Genomic DNA, 14291 nt, shown 5'->3' with positions numbered 1-14291 from the left:
TGTATGCATCTGTACTGTATCTCAGACGCTGGGGAAGGCGTCCCAAGAAGCGAGGACTTGACTGTTGTACCAGTACTGTACGTATTAAGATACATGTAATATGGCTTGTGGCGACGACCCCTGCTGGGTATCTGTTGAAGTAGAAGCCCCAAGCTGGCACAGGTCTTAGCAACATCGTGTGGAGACGACACCGTCTCTCGCCCAAGGTATTATTATATACAGCCCTGCATCTCGCCGCGGGCCGCCGCCGCTTCCCTTGGTGCCCACTGTCAGGCATCTGGCTTGGCCTCTGCATCTCGGGCGGCCTTGGTGGCGAACGCGCCGCAGTCGACGCATATCTGGATGCGGTGCCAGGCGGTGGCCAGGTTCCCTCGCAAGTTCCAGGTGGCGGCGTGGCTCTCTGGCTGGGTATTGTATGCATCGTCGGTTGCCTTGACCAAGACTGTTGTGCATCGACGGTTGGCGTCGCTATCGTTTTCTTCTTCTTCTGTCGCCGCCTCAGACTTGGCGTCAGCCGGATATTCTTTGTGTTGCTTGCGCTCCCGGAAGGCGCCGAGCGGGATTGTGCCGTCATGTCGCCACCGTTTCCAGGTCCACGTCCCGTGTCCCTGACACGGCGACGGAGATTCGTCCTCACTGGCACAGTCAGGCAGGAGTTGAGCCTGAGTCCAGGAGCGGCCGCCGTCGAGGGATAGGTCGACACGGACGATGGAGCGACCGCCACCTGAAAATGCGTAGCCGCTCAGGGACACCATCTGGGCTGCTTCCTTTGCATTCCGCGAGTCGCCTTCAGCGCACTCCGTCCCCGTCTTGGTCGTCCATCCTCTCATCTTCAACCCTGTGATGGCGCTTTGGACAGGCATTTCCTGGATGGCAGGAGCCGCGTCCCAGTCGACCTTGGTCTCGTTGGGACCAAAGCATTTGTAGTCCCGCCGTTGCCATTGGCTCGTACTCTCTTCGTCGCTCAACGTGATTTGGCTAAGCCACTTGACAGACCGTGCTGCCACGTGGCCAGGAACAATAGCACGCAAGGGAAATCCGTGGTCCGGAGGCAATGGCGTGTCATTCATGGAATAAGCGAGTAAAACGTCACCTTGGGGGTCAATGGCCTTCTTGAGGGGGATGGAGGCGCCGTAAGCTTCCATCCCGGAGAAATGGACGTGCTTAGTCGCGCTCGAGCCCCTGAGGCCCTCGCCAATATCGAAGCCGGCATCGGCGAGGACATCTGAGAGGAGTACGCCCTCCCAAGATGCATTGGAGATTGCACCGGCGGTCCACTGGAGACCGTTAGCGAGACGACCAGAGCCTTGGCCCATGTGTTTTCTCCGGTTACCCGAGCACTGCAAAGCGGCAGTGATTTTGCGGCTCGGGAACCTCGCCTTGAGATCTTGGAGGGTGTATTGCTTGACGGTGCCATCGAGGAGCTCGACTGTAAGGATGTGGGCGTCCGAGGCGGCTTGGTCCACTTTGGGAACCCACATGTGATTGCGCACGTAGAAGAGCTCGTTTGGAGTGAGGAAGCGATCGCTCAGGGCGTCGCCAGGCGTCTCGGCATTGCAGGGCTTGGAAGTCTTGGTGATGAGCGAGGGGTGTCTTTGTGGATCGTCTGCGAAAGGATCCTCGATTTGCTCTTGGGCTGGCTTGCCATCGACCAGGTCGGCCTGATCAACATAGCCGATGAAGTACTGTGACAGAATGTCGTAGACATACTGGTTCTTGTGGATGGAGAAGATGTCCCAGTAGGGTTCGATAGATCCGCCGGCGGCCCGGAGGATGACTTGACCGCCAGGGTGGGCAGAAACCCAGTCTGTGATGTCGTAGACCTTGTCGCCGTGGATGATCCAGGGGTTTTCCGAGTCAGGGCCGTGTTTTCGGACCTCTTGGATGCGAAAGCGTGGAGGGCCAGGGTCACGGGTGTCGGTAGTGACGTGTGTGGTCGCAGTGGCGCTTGCAGCACTCGATGCTGAGGTTGAGGACGAGGGCGTGTCAACGACGAAGGAGGCATGTAGAGACGCGGGCGAGGACAAGAAGGCTGCTAAAGTCAAAAAGCCGAAGGTAGCTACGAGCGTGGCGAGACGACGCGATGAAGATGCCTGTTTGGATGCCGAGGAGCGGGTGTCATTGACTGCGGAGAGCTTCAGCCGGCTTAGATCGGGGCTGCTGGCGGAACTCGGGATCGGGATGGAAAGTTTGAAGAAACGACATTGTGGCTGGGAATGGCGATGCGGCCGTTTTACCGTTGCCGCCGCCCTTGATGGCAGTACAAAGGTTGAGGAGCCATGCCTCGAGATCAGGGACAATCGGTGAGCGAGGCTGCTCACGTGTCGGGGGTTCATGGCCCGTCGAAGCCGAAAGAGACGAAGAGGAGCACCCTGCCGGGAGGATTCGAGAGAATATAAGAGTAACAGCAGGGGCCGAGAGGCCGGGATGGGAGACGGCCAGTCCGTAGTCTATGAACTGAATAAGGCGGATGCTGGGATCAAGAGTACGTAAGCGGACGGAAGAAGTTGGCCTTCATAAAGGCGTTGTTGGATGCCGGCTCGGCACTGGATGAGTTGTTGTACTTGTGAGTGTTGGGTGGTGCAGCCTGGCCAGAACGGCAATTGACCAATGAGTGGATGGGCTGAGAAATGGACGGTGCGGGTCGACTAGACGGGAAAAGATATCAGTTTCGTCTCCATGAGCCTACCGACAATGCGGGAGCAAGATATCGCGAGGCCAGAGGCGAGATGCAAACAGTGGAGAGCAAAAGGGAGCGAGCGAATGACAGTCGTGAGTGCATCATCACTATCAGTAAAAGGCGGTTCCATAAATACTTACCGAATGAGAAGGCTCCAAGTCGAGGACGAGCCCCATCAGCCGCGAGTCAAGGAGAGAAGGAAAAGAAGACACATGAAGTGTCGACGCCATGCCGCTCCTCGCAACTTTGATGCTGTTGCCGGGGGGGCAGGCAGGACTGTCGGCAGCGGGTTTCTAGTCTCGTGAGCGTCACCTGACTGGCCAATGCGACGCGCGGGTGGAGACTGGGCTGGGCAAGACGTTGGGCTGAGTGTGAGTGCGCATGACGAACGCACAGAAGGTGTCTTCAACCCCAACGCCACCATGTACTGTACGCAGGTACGTACACCCCAACACAATACCTAGAGGTAGGTAGGTACGGTAGGTAGGTAGTACCTTGGGGAGCGAGATTCAAAGCACAAGTTGTCATCAACGATTCTCATGAGATCCGCTGGAACCGTCAGAATCTTTCCAGCAAACCTTCCCTTGGCATCACCACTCGAGTTGGACTCGCGCACAAGTACAGTTCCGACGCAATTCCTCGTACAGTGCTCGGCGAAACTGGTCTCAGCCCTGCCGTCGGTAGCCGAGACTGCAGCCTCATGCATGCCGGGATAAAGGATTCGAGGCGGTGCCATGCCGAGGGACAAGTGCGAGTTCTTGCTCCCCATGCATCTCGTCTACCCGCTCATCAACCACTGGCAACAATCTCCACACACGTGCCGTCGTCGCTCACGGCGCCATGAACTCGTCCATCTGGACCCGCTCGAAAAAGCTAATGTGCCCAAAGCCGACCCAGTACTGCGCTAGCCGGTTGGGGGAAATGAGTAGAAGCTGACTCTCAATGTACTTGTCTAGACAGGCAACAGGGTCAGTCACGGAATCGTCCCAGGAGACCCAACATGAGTCCTGTCGAGAAACTCACCATCGACGAAACCCGTCGCCGCGACGTGTCCTTTGCTGCGGACAACTCTGGCCCCGACAAAGGGCGCATCCGTGGCCACGCCGACGTAGCCGCCCGGGCCCAGGTCGTCGGCCACAAACGTGTACTCGCCGCGTGGCACGTTGGGATCGCCCGTCAACTTTATGGCTTCGAGACGGCCCCGGTGGATGCGCGCGTCCAGCTTCCTCTGCTGCCACGCTGCATCCGTCTCCTGCTCCCCGCGGACCAAGCCGAGCTCGGCGTCCGTCGCGGGCGAGTCGTCCGGCTGATGAATGAGCAGGAACTCGCAGCCGTGGCCGCTATAGTCACCGACCCAGATGCCCCGCCAGGGCTTGGTGGGCGTCGGTGTGTAGAGAACGGGATCCAGCGTCGAGTAGGTGATGATCTCTTCCCCAATGTGGACCCGTGTCGAGCCCGGGCGCCCCAAAGCGTCGGCATCCACGTTTCTCAGCCCTGTGATGACCCTGGCCCCCGCCTGCCCCATGAGACCCCGTGGCGCCGGAGTGCCCATCATCTCCATCCAGTGACGAATGCTGAAGGTTTGGTCAGACACCTCTGCCCTGGACCAAGGCCGATTGTCGGGTGACAGGTCCATGACGTCTTGGCGGGACCGGGTCCCGGACACGTGGTGGCGGGCCGGGACCGCAGGCGGGGGCCAGACGTTGTCGTACGGATAGCCGGCGCTGAGCCTCCCATCGGCGGTTTCGGGGTCCAGCGCCCGGGTCAGTAGGAAGTTGCTGAACATGGCTCCACTGGGGTCGTCAAGCTCCATGGACACCTCGTCGGCAAAGCGGTTAGCACCGGGTCTTGATGGAACCCCCCCGTGGTCCTGCCTGTCTCGGACACGGAACTGCAGGACCGGCTTGTCAAGATGCAACTTGACCTGCGGCTCGAATCCGTGAACAATGACCTGCGGATCGGCAGGCCAGTGCTCAAAGGTGGTACGATTGCTAACCGCCAGGAGCTGGTAGCCCTCGATGCAGCCTCGTCGCTGGTCGAAGCGCACCAGGACTAACTTGCCCATCAATTCCCGGTCGCAGAACCAGATTTTATACCTGGGCAGAAACCAGAACAAGTCATGGGCGACGTAAAGCTGTCGGTAAGTGGCACAGGGGCCGGCCTTTGTAACGACTTGGCCGGGGACGTTGTCTTGAACACAACGTTGCCAGTGAAAGTCGGAAATGGCGTGTTTGCGCGTCACGCGGCTCGTCGCTGAGAGGGTGACAAGGTCGCGAGCGGAAAGGTGCGAAAGGATATGGTCGATAAGTTCGGGCGGCAAGGCCGTCAAGGGGGTGGCTCTTGGTGAGGAACGGCTCGGCAGCCGTGATTTCTCGAGTTGGATTCGCTTGTGCCGCGAGGCAAACTCCTCTGAAACCGGCTGGTTAGCTGCCAATCTGGGCCATACAAGCTTGACTCGGACAAGTCGTCGCAATTCAGGGAGGGGAGAGGCTTGATTGATTGCTGAAGGGGCAACGTCAAGATGACGAGGCAATTACCCTGCAGTGCATCCAGCGGCCGTGTGGCAGTGCCGGCGAAGGCGGATTCGCCAGACATGATGGGTGGCGGCAACATGGCAATGCGCTGGTGCTTGACGCGGTGGTCGGGAAGGCTCTGTAGCAGACTCAGGTTGTTCTCGTTTTCCGCGTTGATGCGGCCGTAGTTGGCGGGCGAAGTGGTTGCTGACGTGGGGATAATGGGCAGCCGGTCTTGAACCTGCTTAGGAGGCGGCGACGGGCGTGGAGCGGATGAGGGCGACGAGGAGGAGGCTGGGCAGGGAGAAGTAGAGTCAGAGCGCGGCCCGGCGGTGGCGGGCGTGGCAGCAGCCATGACGCTGTTTGCATTGCGGTTCAAGTCGATGACGAGGCAGGGAGGGCGAATTCCGTGTACAAGTCCTAGGTACAGGCTATTGGCGGGATTCGCTTCGAGAATTGATGCAGGGCAAGCTGCAGGCCGATGCACGACGCAGTCGCAGTCGCACTCTCTGCCGCCCTGCTGGAGCTGCAAACAGGAGGTGAGGATGCGAGCTGTTCAAGACGACTTTATTTACAGCAGGTGGCGCCTCCCTGATGCCTTGGACCGGGATTGTAGGTACATTCTGTAGATACGAAACGCGGGGCATTTGCAGAGCTGAGCGAGACAGGCCGGGCCGTCGGTCCGTTTTCCTCGGGCTAATGTTTCTTCTGCCCCGGTCGGGTTTGTGGGGGACTCTCTGTGTCTGCCTCACCTTTCTGCGACTTGCCGAGGAACTTTGGGCATGCTCGGGCTTTTTGCAGCGGCATCCCAACAAATTGCACGCGCACACACAAGTCCATGTAGCCGGCTGTGCGTCCTCGGCTGCACTCAACTGGCACAAACAGGCGAGCAAGAGATGCGCCCTCTCACTCTCTCTGTTGCCCAGTCTCCGCGTCTCCGGATCCAGTCGGCCAAGGAACCTTTTGTGGCCCGCAAACCGACGGCCTTGTGCGGGCACGGTGACTGCAGGGCAGACAGCGCTGGGCATCGCCTTGCGCGTGTGCGAGCGACGGGGTCCGAGTTTCGTGAATGGTCGCTGTCCAGTGGGCTTCACCGCAAAGGTGGCTAGGAGCCTAGGCGATGGTTAAACTCGCACGCGTCGTCTCCGGTAGGAGAGCAGAAGAAGAGGATCGCCATTGGCAGCCAGCAAGCGACGTCATTGCCTTGATAAGGCGGCAACTCTGCGTTGGCCCTCATTCCCAACCGAAACGAAGTTCATTGCGGCGCCACCGACGTTCCATCGCGATGCCATGGGCACTTGAGCCCTCGGCATCTGTCCGGTGCACGACAAGAGACCACGGAACCCGAGGTTTCAAAATTCCTTCATACTCCCTCAACACCGCCCCTCCCTGGCAGTCCGCTCCCACCTGGACCGATCGATGCATGCACGTATGGATGTTACGCACGTTCTGTCTGTCAGAAAGCCTTGGCCCGCCGTCCGCAACGACGCACCGCGCATTGAGGCGGGAAAGGGTGCGCGGCCGACGCATACGCATGCATAGTTGACGGCTACGACCTGCCCACTACGGCCACGTCTGTGGGCAAACATGTAATAGAGCAGAGCCCTCTGTACATACCCACGATTCCGTCGTGACAGGCCGACGCTCGCCATGGACAAGAGGCCCATAGTGGATGGCCATGTATGCCATGCAGGAGTAGGATATACTCCAAATCCCCGATCTGGCGGTCTGAGGAGCGGCCATCTTGGCTTCCCTGTCGTGATGGGCCCTCTCCAACGCTTCACGGTGCTCTTGCAGCTGTGCACCTCATGAAAACTTACGTCGGTGTAAGTGACGCGGGAAGAGCCAAGCTAGGTCGGTCGCGGCCACTAGTGTATGGATGGCACTGCAGAGATTTCTAACCTTAGGTTGATTGGTTCATGCTCCATCTTAGGCAAAGGAGGGACAAGAGTGCGAATGGAAGACTCTCAACGTCATCAAGTGGTTGTATGCATCCGACTGCACAGTAGTTACATGCCGCGCCCATCCGTGCACCCTCTATTTTTCTTCTATCCCCCCGTTGGCCGCCATCAACAAAGACACCTCAGGGCCTGCAGTACAGAGTGTCGACTGTCCTTGTGGCCTGCCATGGCGTCCCTTCTGCCGCTCATCTCGGAGATCCTGCCCATGATCATGCCCGCCTCGGCTCAGGTCATGAGGGCCGACCAGCTGCGGCCCGCTGCTGCCTCTACCCTTGACGGCCCCGTAGTTACCCGGAGTGCCGTGATTGACAAGTGCGACAAGATGTGCGCTTCTGGTCCGGCTCTCCCCCATGGCAATTGTTTCCTTATCCGGTGCCTCTTGGTAACAGTTGGGCCCAGTTTTGACCATCCGTCCGCGTTCTTCGTCCCCGGTGCGTCACAACAGTGAGCAAGGTGTGTATTGCGGTTCAACGGCTTCTCCAGCCTCCACCGGCTGTCCTCGAGGACCTGTCAAGTGCCGACCTGCTGACACCCTTGTGTCGTCTACACGTAGATGCAATCATATACGCCACCTCCGGCACTGGCATCTTCATGGTCAAGGAAGGCGTCGAGGCCGACATTCAGCGGTACGAGCTCAGCCAGGGGGACTTTGCATGGATCCCCGCATGGACGGAGCATCGGGTGCAAAACGACACGGACACCGATGCCGTCTGGATCGTCTTCCAGAGCGGCCCGCACCCGGTTGGTGCTATTCTTGCTGACTGGGGTGGCAATGAGGTGTCGGCATGAAACTGGCCTCGAGGATCGAGTGCGGAACACGGAATGGAGGGGGCCGGCAGATGGATGAAGACGCGAATGCAGCACGGCTTCCACCGGGTAGAGTCGCAACCGGTTTTTTTGCGGTGTCAGTCGTTGGCTATGAGAAGAAGAGTGCCCGGCTTCACCCCCTGCAGTGACGCCCTACTATTTCAATCAGTCGTCTGTGGTCGAGCCTTCTGTCGAATATCTGTGCGTGGTCGAGATTGGGGGACACAATCACGTCCACCTTACCAGTTCGACCATGACTGTTCTTGTGGTGGACTGCCCCGACTCTGCCATTCTCGGAACTTGTCGCCTGTTCCTCTCCAAGGTATTGCGCAACCGCTGCCGCATCCACAATCAAGTCCCTGCCCGCCAAGAAGACGACGGCTTTCCTGGCCACCGAGTCCTTGCCGCCACATGAGAGCAAGTCTTCTTTCCAGATAATGTTCTCGCGCCAAAAGAAATGTCGCCCGAGACAGTGGGCAACCCCGGGATCGGTACTGGCAAAATACCACAGTTGCCATTCGTTGGCTTGCCTGGGACGCCTTCGCGTGAAGTTGTAAGCCACGCCGGGCATGTGAAGCATGACTGTGACAGGATCGACAAGGACCACCGACGGGACTCGAGGGCCCAGCGTCGGAGAGAGAAGGACGTGGGTGCTCGGGACTGAGCCGTACGAATGCGACACCATCGTGAACTTGTCCCACCCGCTGTGATGATCCAGGATGCTCGCCATTTCCTGCAAGAAATCTGCCTTGCCGAGCACAGGAGGCGTGAGGCGGAACGAGACGGAAAGAATCTCGACGGCGATGACGCCGCGGCCACGACCATTGGCCCCTGGCTTGCTGGCCGCACGCAGGTCGGTGAGGAAGCGCACATACGTCCAGAGGCCGATGCCAATGCCGTGGAAGAAGAGAACAGGGAGGTCGTCTTGGCCTGATTGATGGGGATGATACCAGTAGCCCAGGCCCGGCGCGGGCGACCGGCGGCGCGCCAAGAGCTCCAAGGGCCTGGGTGGAAAGGTATTGGCAGCTGCAGCGGGCGCCCTGGCGTAGTAGCGAAAGCCGTGCCAGGACATGGCCACGTGGGACGCGTGGTCAACGGCGAGGATGACCACGTACCAGGCCAGGCTGCGGTATGCCGTGTCGATGCGGTCCAATGTGAGGCGCAGGGATTGGGCCGACCCGCGGCCCGGACCAAGAGGGCGGCCCAGGCGCGCTTCGGCAATGGCGACGTAGTCATCGAGCTCGGCCGAGATGGCTTCGCGATGCGGACTAATAAGCGCATCCGCCTCGCTCATGTCGAAGAAGGCCCAGAGAAGGAATTCGCGCACATTTTGGTGGCCGATGTCGTCGATGTCGGCTCCCAAGAACCAGCCTCGCAGATAGCTCTCGGGGTTGGCGACATTGGCCATGCATCGACGAAAGAGGTCGCTTCGGGCCGAGGGCGATAGAGGCGCGGGATGTGAGGCCGGTTGGCGCAGCCTCCGCGTATAGGGGATCCAGACAAAGGCATAGAAGAGCGCCTCGGAGGCAAGCAAGGCGCACAAGGTCCTGGCAGCGGTGCTATTCCATGGGATGACGCCATGCCCGAGGCAGAGGGCGGCAAGAAGGGCGACGTAGAGCAGCGGAGTGTAACGGAAGAGGAGGATGGTGAGGCGAATCAGGATCCATTCGCCAAGGGATGTGCCAATCATCGTCTGGGGGCCTGGGGAGTCTGGGGAGTCGGGGGGGTGTGGTGGTGGCTGCGGCGTTGAAAGATACGGGCTTGTCTAGGGAAGAAACATTGTACTGATGGCTACGGGACAGTCTAATTAACGGGTTGGCGGGTTTGAGAAGCTGTTGGATGCAGTAGATCTGGCTCGCCAATTCATGCTGTTTTGTTGGGTCAAAAGGGTTGAAGTCGCAAATTCCGGGCTGATTGTTCCAGGGCGTTGCGGTTGTACCTGCAAAGTGCAGACCGTAATAAGTACCTGCGTCGGTACGTCGCTTCGATCGAGAATCCTCGCCTGGGCATGTGTCTTTCCATCTTTCCAACCTGGAGGCCCTCTTGCCTTTTCAGACGCGACAGGCATTGAACACACAAACACACACACAGAACGAGAGAGCGGCTGGCAATGTGCGCCCAGGCTGCCACTGACCGGTCGGCTACGTCGTGCTCGTGCGTGCCTCGCGCCTCGTGCTTTCGTCCTCGCCACCACGACCTCGGCTCGGAAAACCTGCAATGACATGCAGCCGCCACCGCGGCGAAGTGTGGGGAGCCTAGGCGTTCGCCAAACCTCACTACTCTTCCTGACACACAAAAGGCATCAGGCACGTGTTGATGCGTAGGCCGTGCGTGCACAGATTCTTAGTAGACAAGGTTGGCCGCCCGCAAGCGTGCGTCCGGAACACGGAAGGGGCAACTGCGCCCACCCTCAAAGTCGCTGCGTCATGAAACGGCCTCGCCAACTAACAAAGGAGAGCGCATCATCCTGCAAAGTGTCGTTCCTGCTCATGGACTGTGTGCTCCCGTTTGTTCCGCCTCTTAATCAATCAACTCTCTCCTCCTTGCACCCCAGACTCGTCTTGTTACGCACCCGACTCAACTCGCCCTCGCCAACCAAGACCTGATATCGTCACGAGCTCACCCTCGACGACGACGACAATCCCCCGCCATGGCGGACAAGTATATCCTCCGCATCACGGCGGGCCCCGGCTACGACGAGGACACCCACGAAGAGGTGCCCGTCAACAAGCCGCACCCGCTGCAGATCCAAAGCCCCGCCGCCGACATCGAGCTCAACGTCAGGATACGCAACTACCAGGGCCTGCCCCGCGGATCCCCTTCCACGTCTAGCTACTTCTCGACAAAGCCCCATGCCTACAACAAGGACCAGTACAGCATTTCCCTCCGATTCACCCCGCACAAGCCTTCGTCACGTCAGTCCGCCGGCTCGGACGCGAGATGCAGTGGCATCAAGGGCACCGACCTGCAGTTTGGCAACGACTTCGACCGCCCTATTCGCGACAAGCTGCCACCCGGCTTCAGCACCGCCATGAGCATCGTCAAGTGGTGGATCGATCCCGGCCTCGATGGCGACGCCTACGCCGACAAGCCCTACCTCTACGGCCCGGCCCTTAGCTCCTTCAACGTCCTTCATGTCGGCCCCGGCGAATGCAATGAAACCAAGGGGGGCCTGTGCTTCAACGAGGGAGGGGACGAGCAGGGCTCTCGCTCCCGGAGCTCCATTGGCATGCCTCGTGACAGCAAGGGCCGCATGAAGTGGGCGTTGCGAGACGCAAACAAGGCCAAGTGGGTGTTTCAATATGGCCAGACCTATGGCCTCGACTTCTTCAACCCATATCTCGACTTTGCCAACTTGGCCCTCAGGCTGCCGGGATTTCAACTTCCCATCGTCAAGTACTGGGACGGCCAGGGTTTGAGGTGAGTGCAAAACTCGCCTTTTTCTTTCGCCCGGACGGTCCTTGCGAGAATGCCGCTGCAGTGAAAACTAGTTGGGAGGAGCCAATGTCCCCCGAAATTCAACCCCTTTCTTTAGAGTCTTATTTTAACCACTTCAGGGAATCCCTGCTTGCAGGCGCTCACATCAGCTTAGATATGTCCTTCGAAACAAGGATACGGGCGAGGTTTATCTCGTCATCCTCTTTACCCTCTATCTCAAGGAGGACGTCAACGAAGACGGAACCCTCAAAGAGGGTGCGGCAGAACGGGTGGCCGAGGCTGCCCCCGGAACCTTCATCGGAGAAAAGGCCTTCAGCCAGCACAATGAGATACGCACCCTGGAAGGGCAGCCCTTGCCGCGGTACGCCAAGGCCGGCGCTGGGAACTACCCCGACGACATCGACTAGACTTGCTCGGCCGTCGTGGGATGGCTGCCGATGCGTTTCCTCTCTGTCCACTACTTGTACTCGACATGACAAGTGGACACAACCAGCACAAGTCTAGCAAATGCTTCGCCAGCTTCGAACGAACCAAGACATGTTGGTGACTATCCATCGTCCGGAGCGCGGGCGGACCTGATTAGCATACGTGTACTAGATTGAGTCTCTTCTAGACGTGGAGCTCGCGCCGTGAATGGCCTTTTTTATGCCCCGGCCCTCCCCCATGTGACTCCCTCGACACGGGTGCAAGGAGTGAGGAAATGAGGCGAGGGGAAGCAAACCAAGATGAGTGACGAAGTGCACAAAGCGGCAGACCGCATCACAGGCGTGCCGCGTCTTTTGTCCCACGATGCGCCCTCGCTCGCGTCAAGCTGCCGGACGCCGGAGGAGTGATTGCTTCTTGTCGTTTTCCTTGCTCGTTCAAGGCAAGACTCCGATTGGCGAAAAGAATCTTGCATCCTTTGCTTCGCCAGTGCATTCTCTCCATGTGAAGGTGCCGCCGGATCCAAGGTAGTTGGCGCAGCCTGGAGCGGTCTTTGCCAGGCCAGCAAACAATCATCCGACTCGGTATGCCTCTTTGTGCCCCCAGGCCTTGATAGCCCTCGTTGTCAAATCCGCCGCCGTCTTCAACCGGATATCCCGCCAGATTCTCATTTGTTCTAGTGGCCTTGATCATTATACCGCCAGCGAGGATATCTCTCGCGTCTCGTCTCGCATCCTCCAGGCATATCCGCTCCATTGGCGCGGGGCCACATATCAGCGACGACCTCAGTTGAGACAAGCACATGCTCGATAGCATGGGCGTCAGCACCCTCTCCAGTGCCGGCAAGGCGGTTCCGTACATGCGAATGACGGACCGCGCGGTTCCATGTCAAGAGCCCATCATGGCCGCCGATTTCGCAGAGTGTCGAATACCGGGCGGCGTCGACCTCTGGACCCGTAATGGCTTCTACTCGCCCGGGGTGTGCTTTGTTGGATACATGGCGCATTGCACGCAGACAGTCGGGCCGAGTGACGGATGGCCGCTTCGAGACGGCGAGACTGCAGTCAGATGCATACCAGAGTAAGGCAGCAGGCCAGCCTTTGTTTGAGCGCACAGGACGGGGTAGACTTTTGTCGCCGCTGACACGGATCGCAGAGATTACGACTGCAATGCCCCAGACAAGGATCAACGGTATGCAACGACCGTCTTCGCGAACACCATTCTCTCTGCGCCCGCCTTTGAGGTTCGATGGCGGCGCGAGGATCTGAAGCACGGTACAGCCAAGGGTCCAGGGCCCGGGGCCGGGGCATCTGTCCCCCTGCCCACGCGCACAATCACCCTTGCCGAATCCACGTCCCCTATAGACTCTTCTCACACGACAGCAGCAACAACAACAACACTGACCCCGGTAGTAGTCGTAAGCACGACATGGACCGCGGAATCCATAGCGGCAGCCTCCGGGACAGCTCCCCTCGGGCCGGGGTACGTTGCGGCGATAGCTGTCGGCACCGCGTTTGGGGTGCTGGCTCTGGTGCTTGCGGTTGTGCTTTGGACGTTCAGACGCCGGTTGAGGAGCAAGAAAGGAGCGACGGCACCCAGTGGTTCTGGAACCGCTGGCAATGACGGGATCGTCTCAGCAAGCCCGGAGCCAGCAACGCAGCAGCAGCGGTATCGGGGGCCGCCCGCAGAGATGGAGCACAGGCCGACAGGCCCTCGTGAGCTGCCGGCTGACTCGGGTGGCTCGGCGCCTGCACATGCCATGGGCCCCTTCGAGATGGCCACAGAGCCGGCCACCGCGGTGCATGCTCAACCTCAGCCTAGCTTGGACGGCAAGTGCGCCGGCCATCCGACGAGCTAGGCAGGGGTTACGCATACGCAGATATTCACGCTCTCACCTGGATCATGGAGCTTGTCACATTCGGAATCTACGGACATGCCGGCTAGGCTGCACGGGGCAAGGCCGGAAGGGGATGACCTTGGCGCTCAGCCCGTCTTTGCAGTACATGTCCGCATTCCACAGCAAGGTGTAGATTGTAGAGGCTGCCGATCCCTGCTTACAGCCGCGGCGTGCCGTGTCTGGGACCCGTCCCTGAGTAGCAAGACCCGGTCACGATTGGGAATAAACAAGGCATCAAGTCAGCATTTATGCATACAAGGACATGATGAAAGAAGAAAGGGGGAGAAGAGGTAGAGAGGTTAGATAAGATGTACCAGCCTGGTGGCCAAGCTCGGGCGCTTTCCCCGTCGGCATTCTCAAGCCGTTTCCAGCTTGACGTCTCGATGACCGAGGTTGAGCTGCAATGACATGGGCGGCTTAAAACGTACCGCCAGCCACCACCTGGCCATCCAACCATCTCAACAAGCCCACGATTGCAAAGCCCGGCTCTCGTCCGCCCCTTATTCCCGGGGTTAGATCCGACCCCATGCTGCATCTCCCTGACTTCAAGCCCCGGGTGGATAACCCCGTCG

General features: G+C 59.3%; 6 protein-coding genes across 6 annotated transcripts; 3 read left to right on the top strand and 3 right to left on the bottom strand.

Annotated features, from left to right (window-relative positions):
• Positions 1 to 269: 269 nt before the first annotated feature.
• Positions 270 to 2205, bottom strand: HRG_02921 (oxidoreductase molybdopterin binding domain-containing protein; the record flags this gene model as incomplete). The annotated part of the gene is made up of 3 exons (XM_044861392.1): positions 270 to 442; positions 539 to 1963; positions 2127 to 2205. The coding sequence occupies 3 exons, from the start codon at positions 2203 to 2205 to the stop codon at positions 270 to 272; spliced, it is 1677 nt and encodes a 558-aa protein (XP_044722418.1).
• Positions 2206 to 3510: 1305 nt separating this feature from the next.
• HRG_02920 (f-box domain-containing protein) lies at positions 3511 to 5548 on the bottom strand (the record flags this gene model as incomplete). Its single annotated transcript, XM_044861391.1, has 3 exons — positions 3511 to 3632; positions 3704 to 5089; positions 5218 to 5548. The coding sequence occupies 3 exons, from the start codon at positions 5546 to 5548 to the stop codon at positions 3511 to 3513; spliced, it is 1839 nt and encodes a 612-aa protein (XP_044722417.1).
• Positions 5549 to 7320: 1772 nt separating this feature from the next.
• HRG_02919 (cupin domain-containing protein) lies at positions 7321 to 7943 on the top strand (the record flags this gene model as incomplete). The annotated part of the gene is made up of 3 exons (XM_044861390.1): positions 7321 to 7489; positions 7554 to 7607; positions 7708 to 7943. The coding sequence occupies 3 exons, from the start codon at positions 7321 to 7323 to the stop codon at positions 7941 to 7943; spliced, it is 459 nt and encodes a 152-aa protein (XP_044722416.1).
• A 151-nt stretch (positions 7944 to 8094) lies between these two features.
• On the bottom strand, positions 8095 to 9651 carry HRG_02918 (alpha beta hydrolase fold family; the record flags this gene model as incomplete). Its single annotated transcript, XM_044861389.1, has 1 exon — positions 8095 to 9651. The coding sequence occupies one exon, from the start codon at positions 9649 to 9651 to the stop codon at positions 8095 to 8097; it is 1557 nt and encodes a 518-aa protein (XP_044722415.1).
• A 960-nt stretch (positions 9652 to 10611) lies between these two features.
• On the top strand, positions 10612 to 11806 carry HRG_02917 (uncharacterized protein; the record flags this gene model as incomplete). Its single annotated transcript, XM_044861388.1, has 2 exons — positions 10612 to 11381; positions 11536 to 11806. 2 exons carry the CDS (start codon positions 10612 to 10614, stop codon positions 11804 to 11806), a joined length of 1041 nt encoding a protein of 346 aa, XP_044722414.1.
• An 818-nt stretch (positions 11807 to 12624) lies between these two features.
• HRG_02916 (uncharacterized protein) lies at positions 12625 to 13445 on the top strand (the record flags this gene model as incomplete). Its single annotated transcript, XM_044861387.1, has 4 exons — positions 12625 to 12902; positions 12978 to 13013; positions 13187 to 13304; positions 13383 to 13445. The coding sequence occupies 4 exons, from the start codon at positions 12625 to 12627 to the stop codon at positions 13443 to 13445; spliced, it is 495 nt and encodes a 164-aa protein (XP_044722413.1).
• Between the last annotated feature and the right edge of the window lie 846 nt (positions 13446 to 14291).

This window comes from Hirsutella rhossiliensis (genome assembly GCF_020360975.1).
Source record: "Hirsutella rhossiliensis strain HR02 chromosome Unknown scaffold00003, whole genome shotgun sequence".
In the NCBI taxonomy this organism is placed as follows: domain Eukaryota; kingdom Fungi; phylum Ascomycota; class Sordariomycetes; order Hypocreales; family Ophiocordycipitaceae; genus Hirsutella; species Hirsutella rhossiliensis.
The sequence above is the reverse complement of the archived record's forward strand: the minus strand, read 5'-3'. Positions and strand labels throughout refer to the sequence as shown.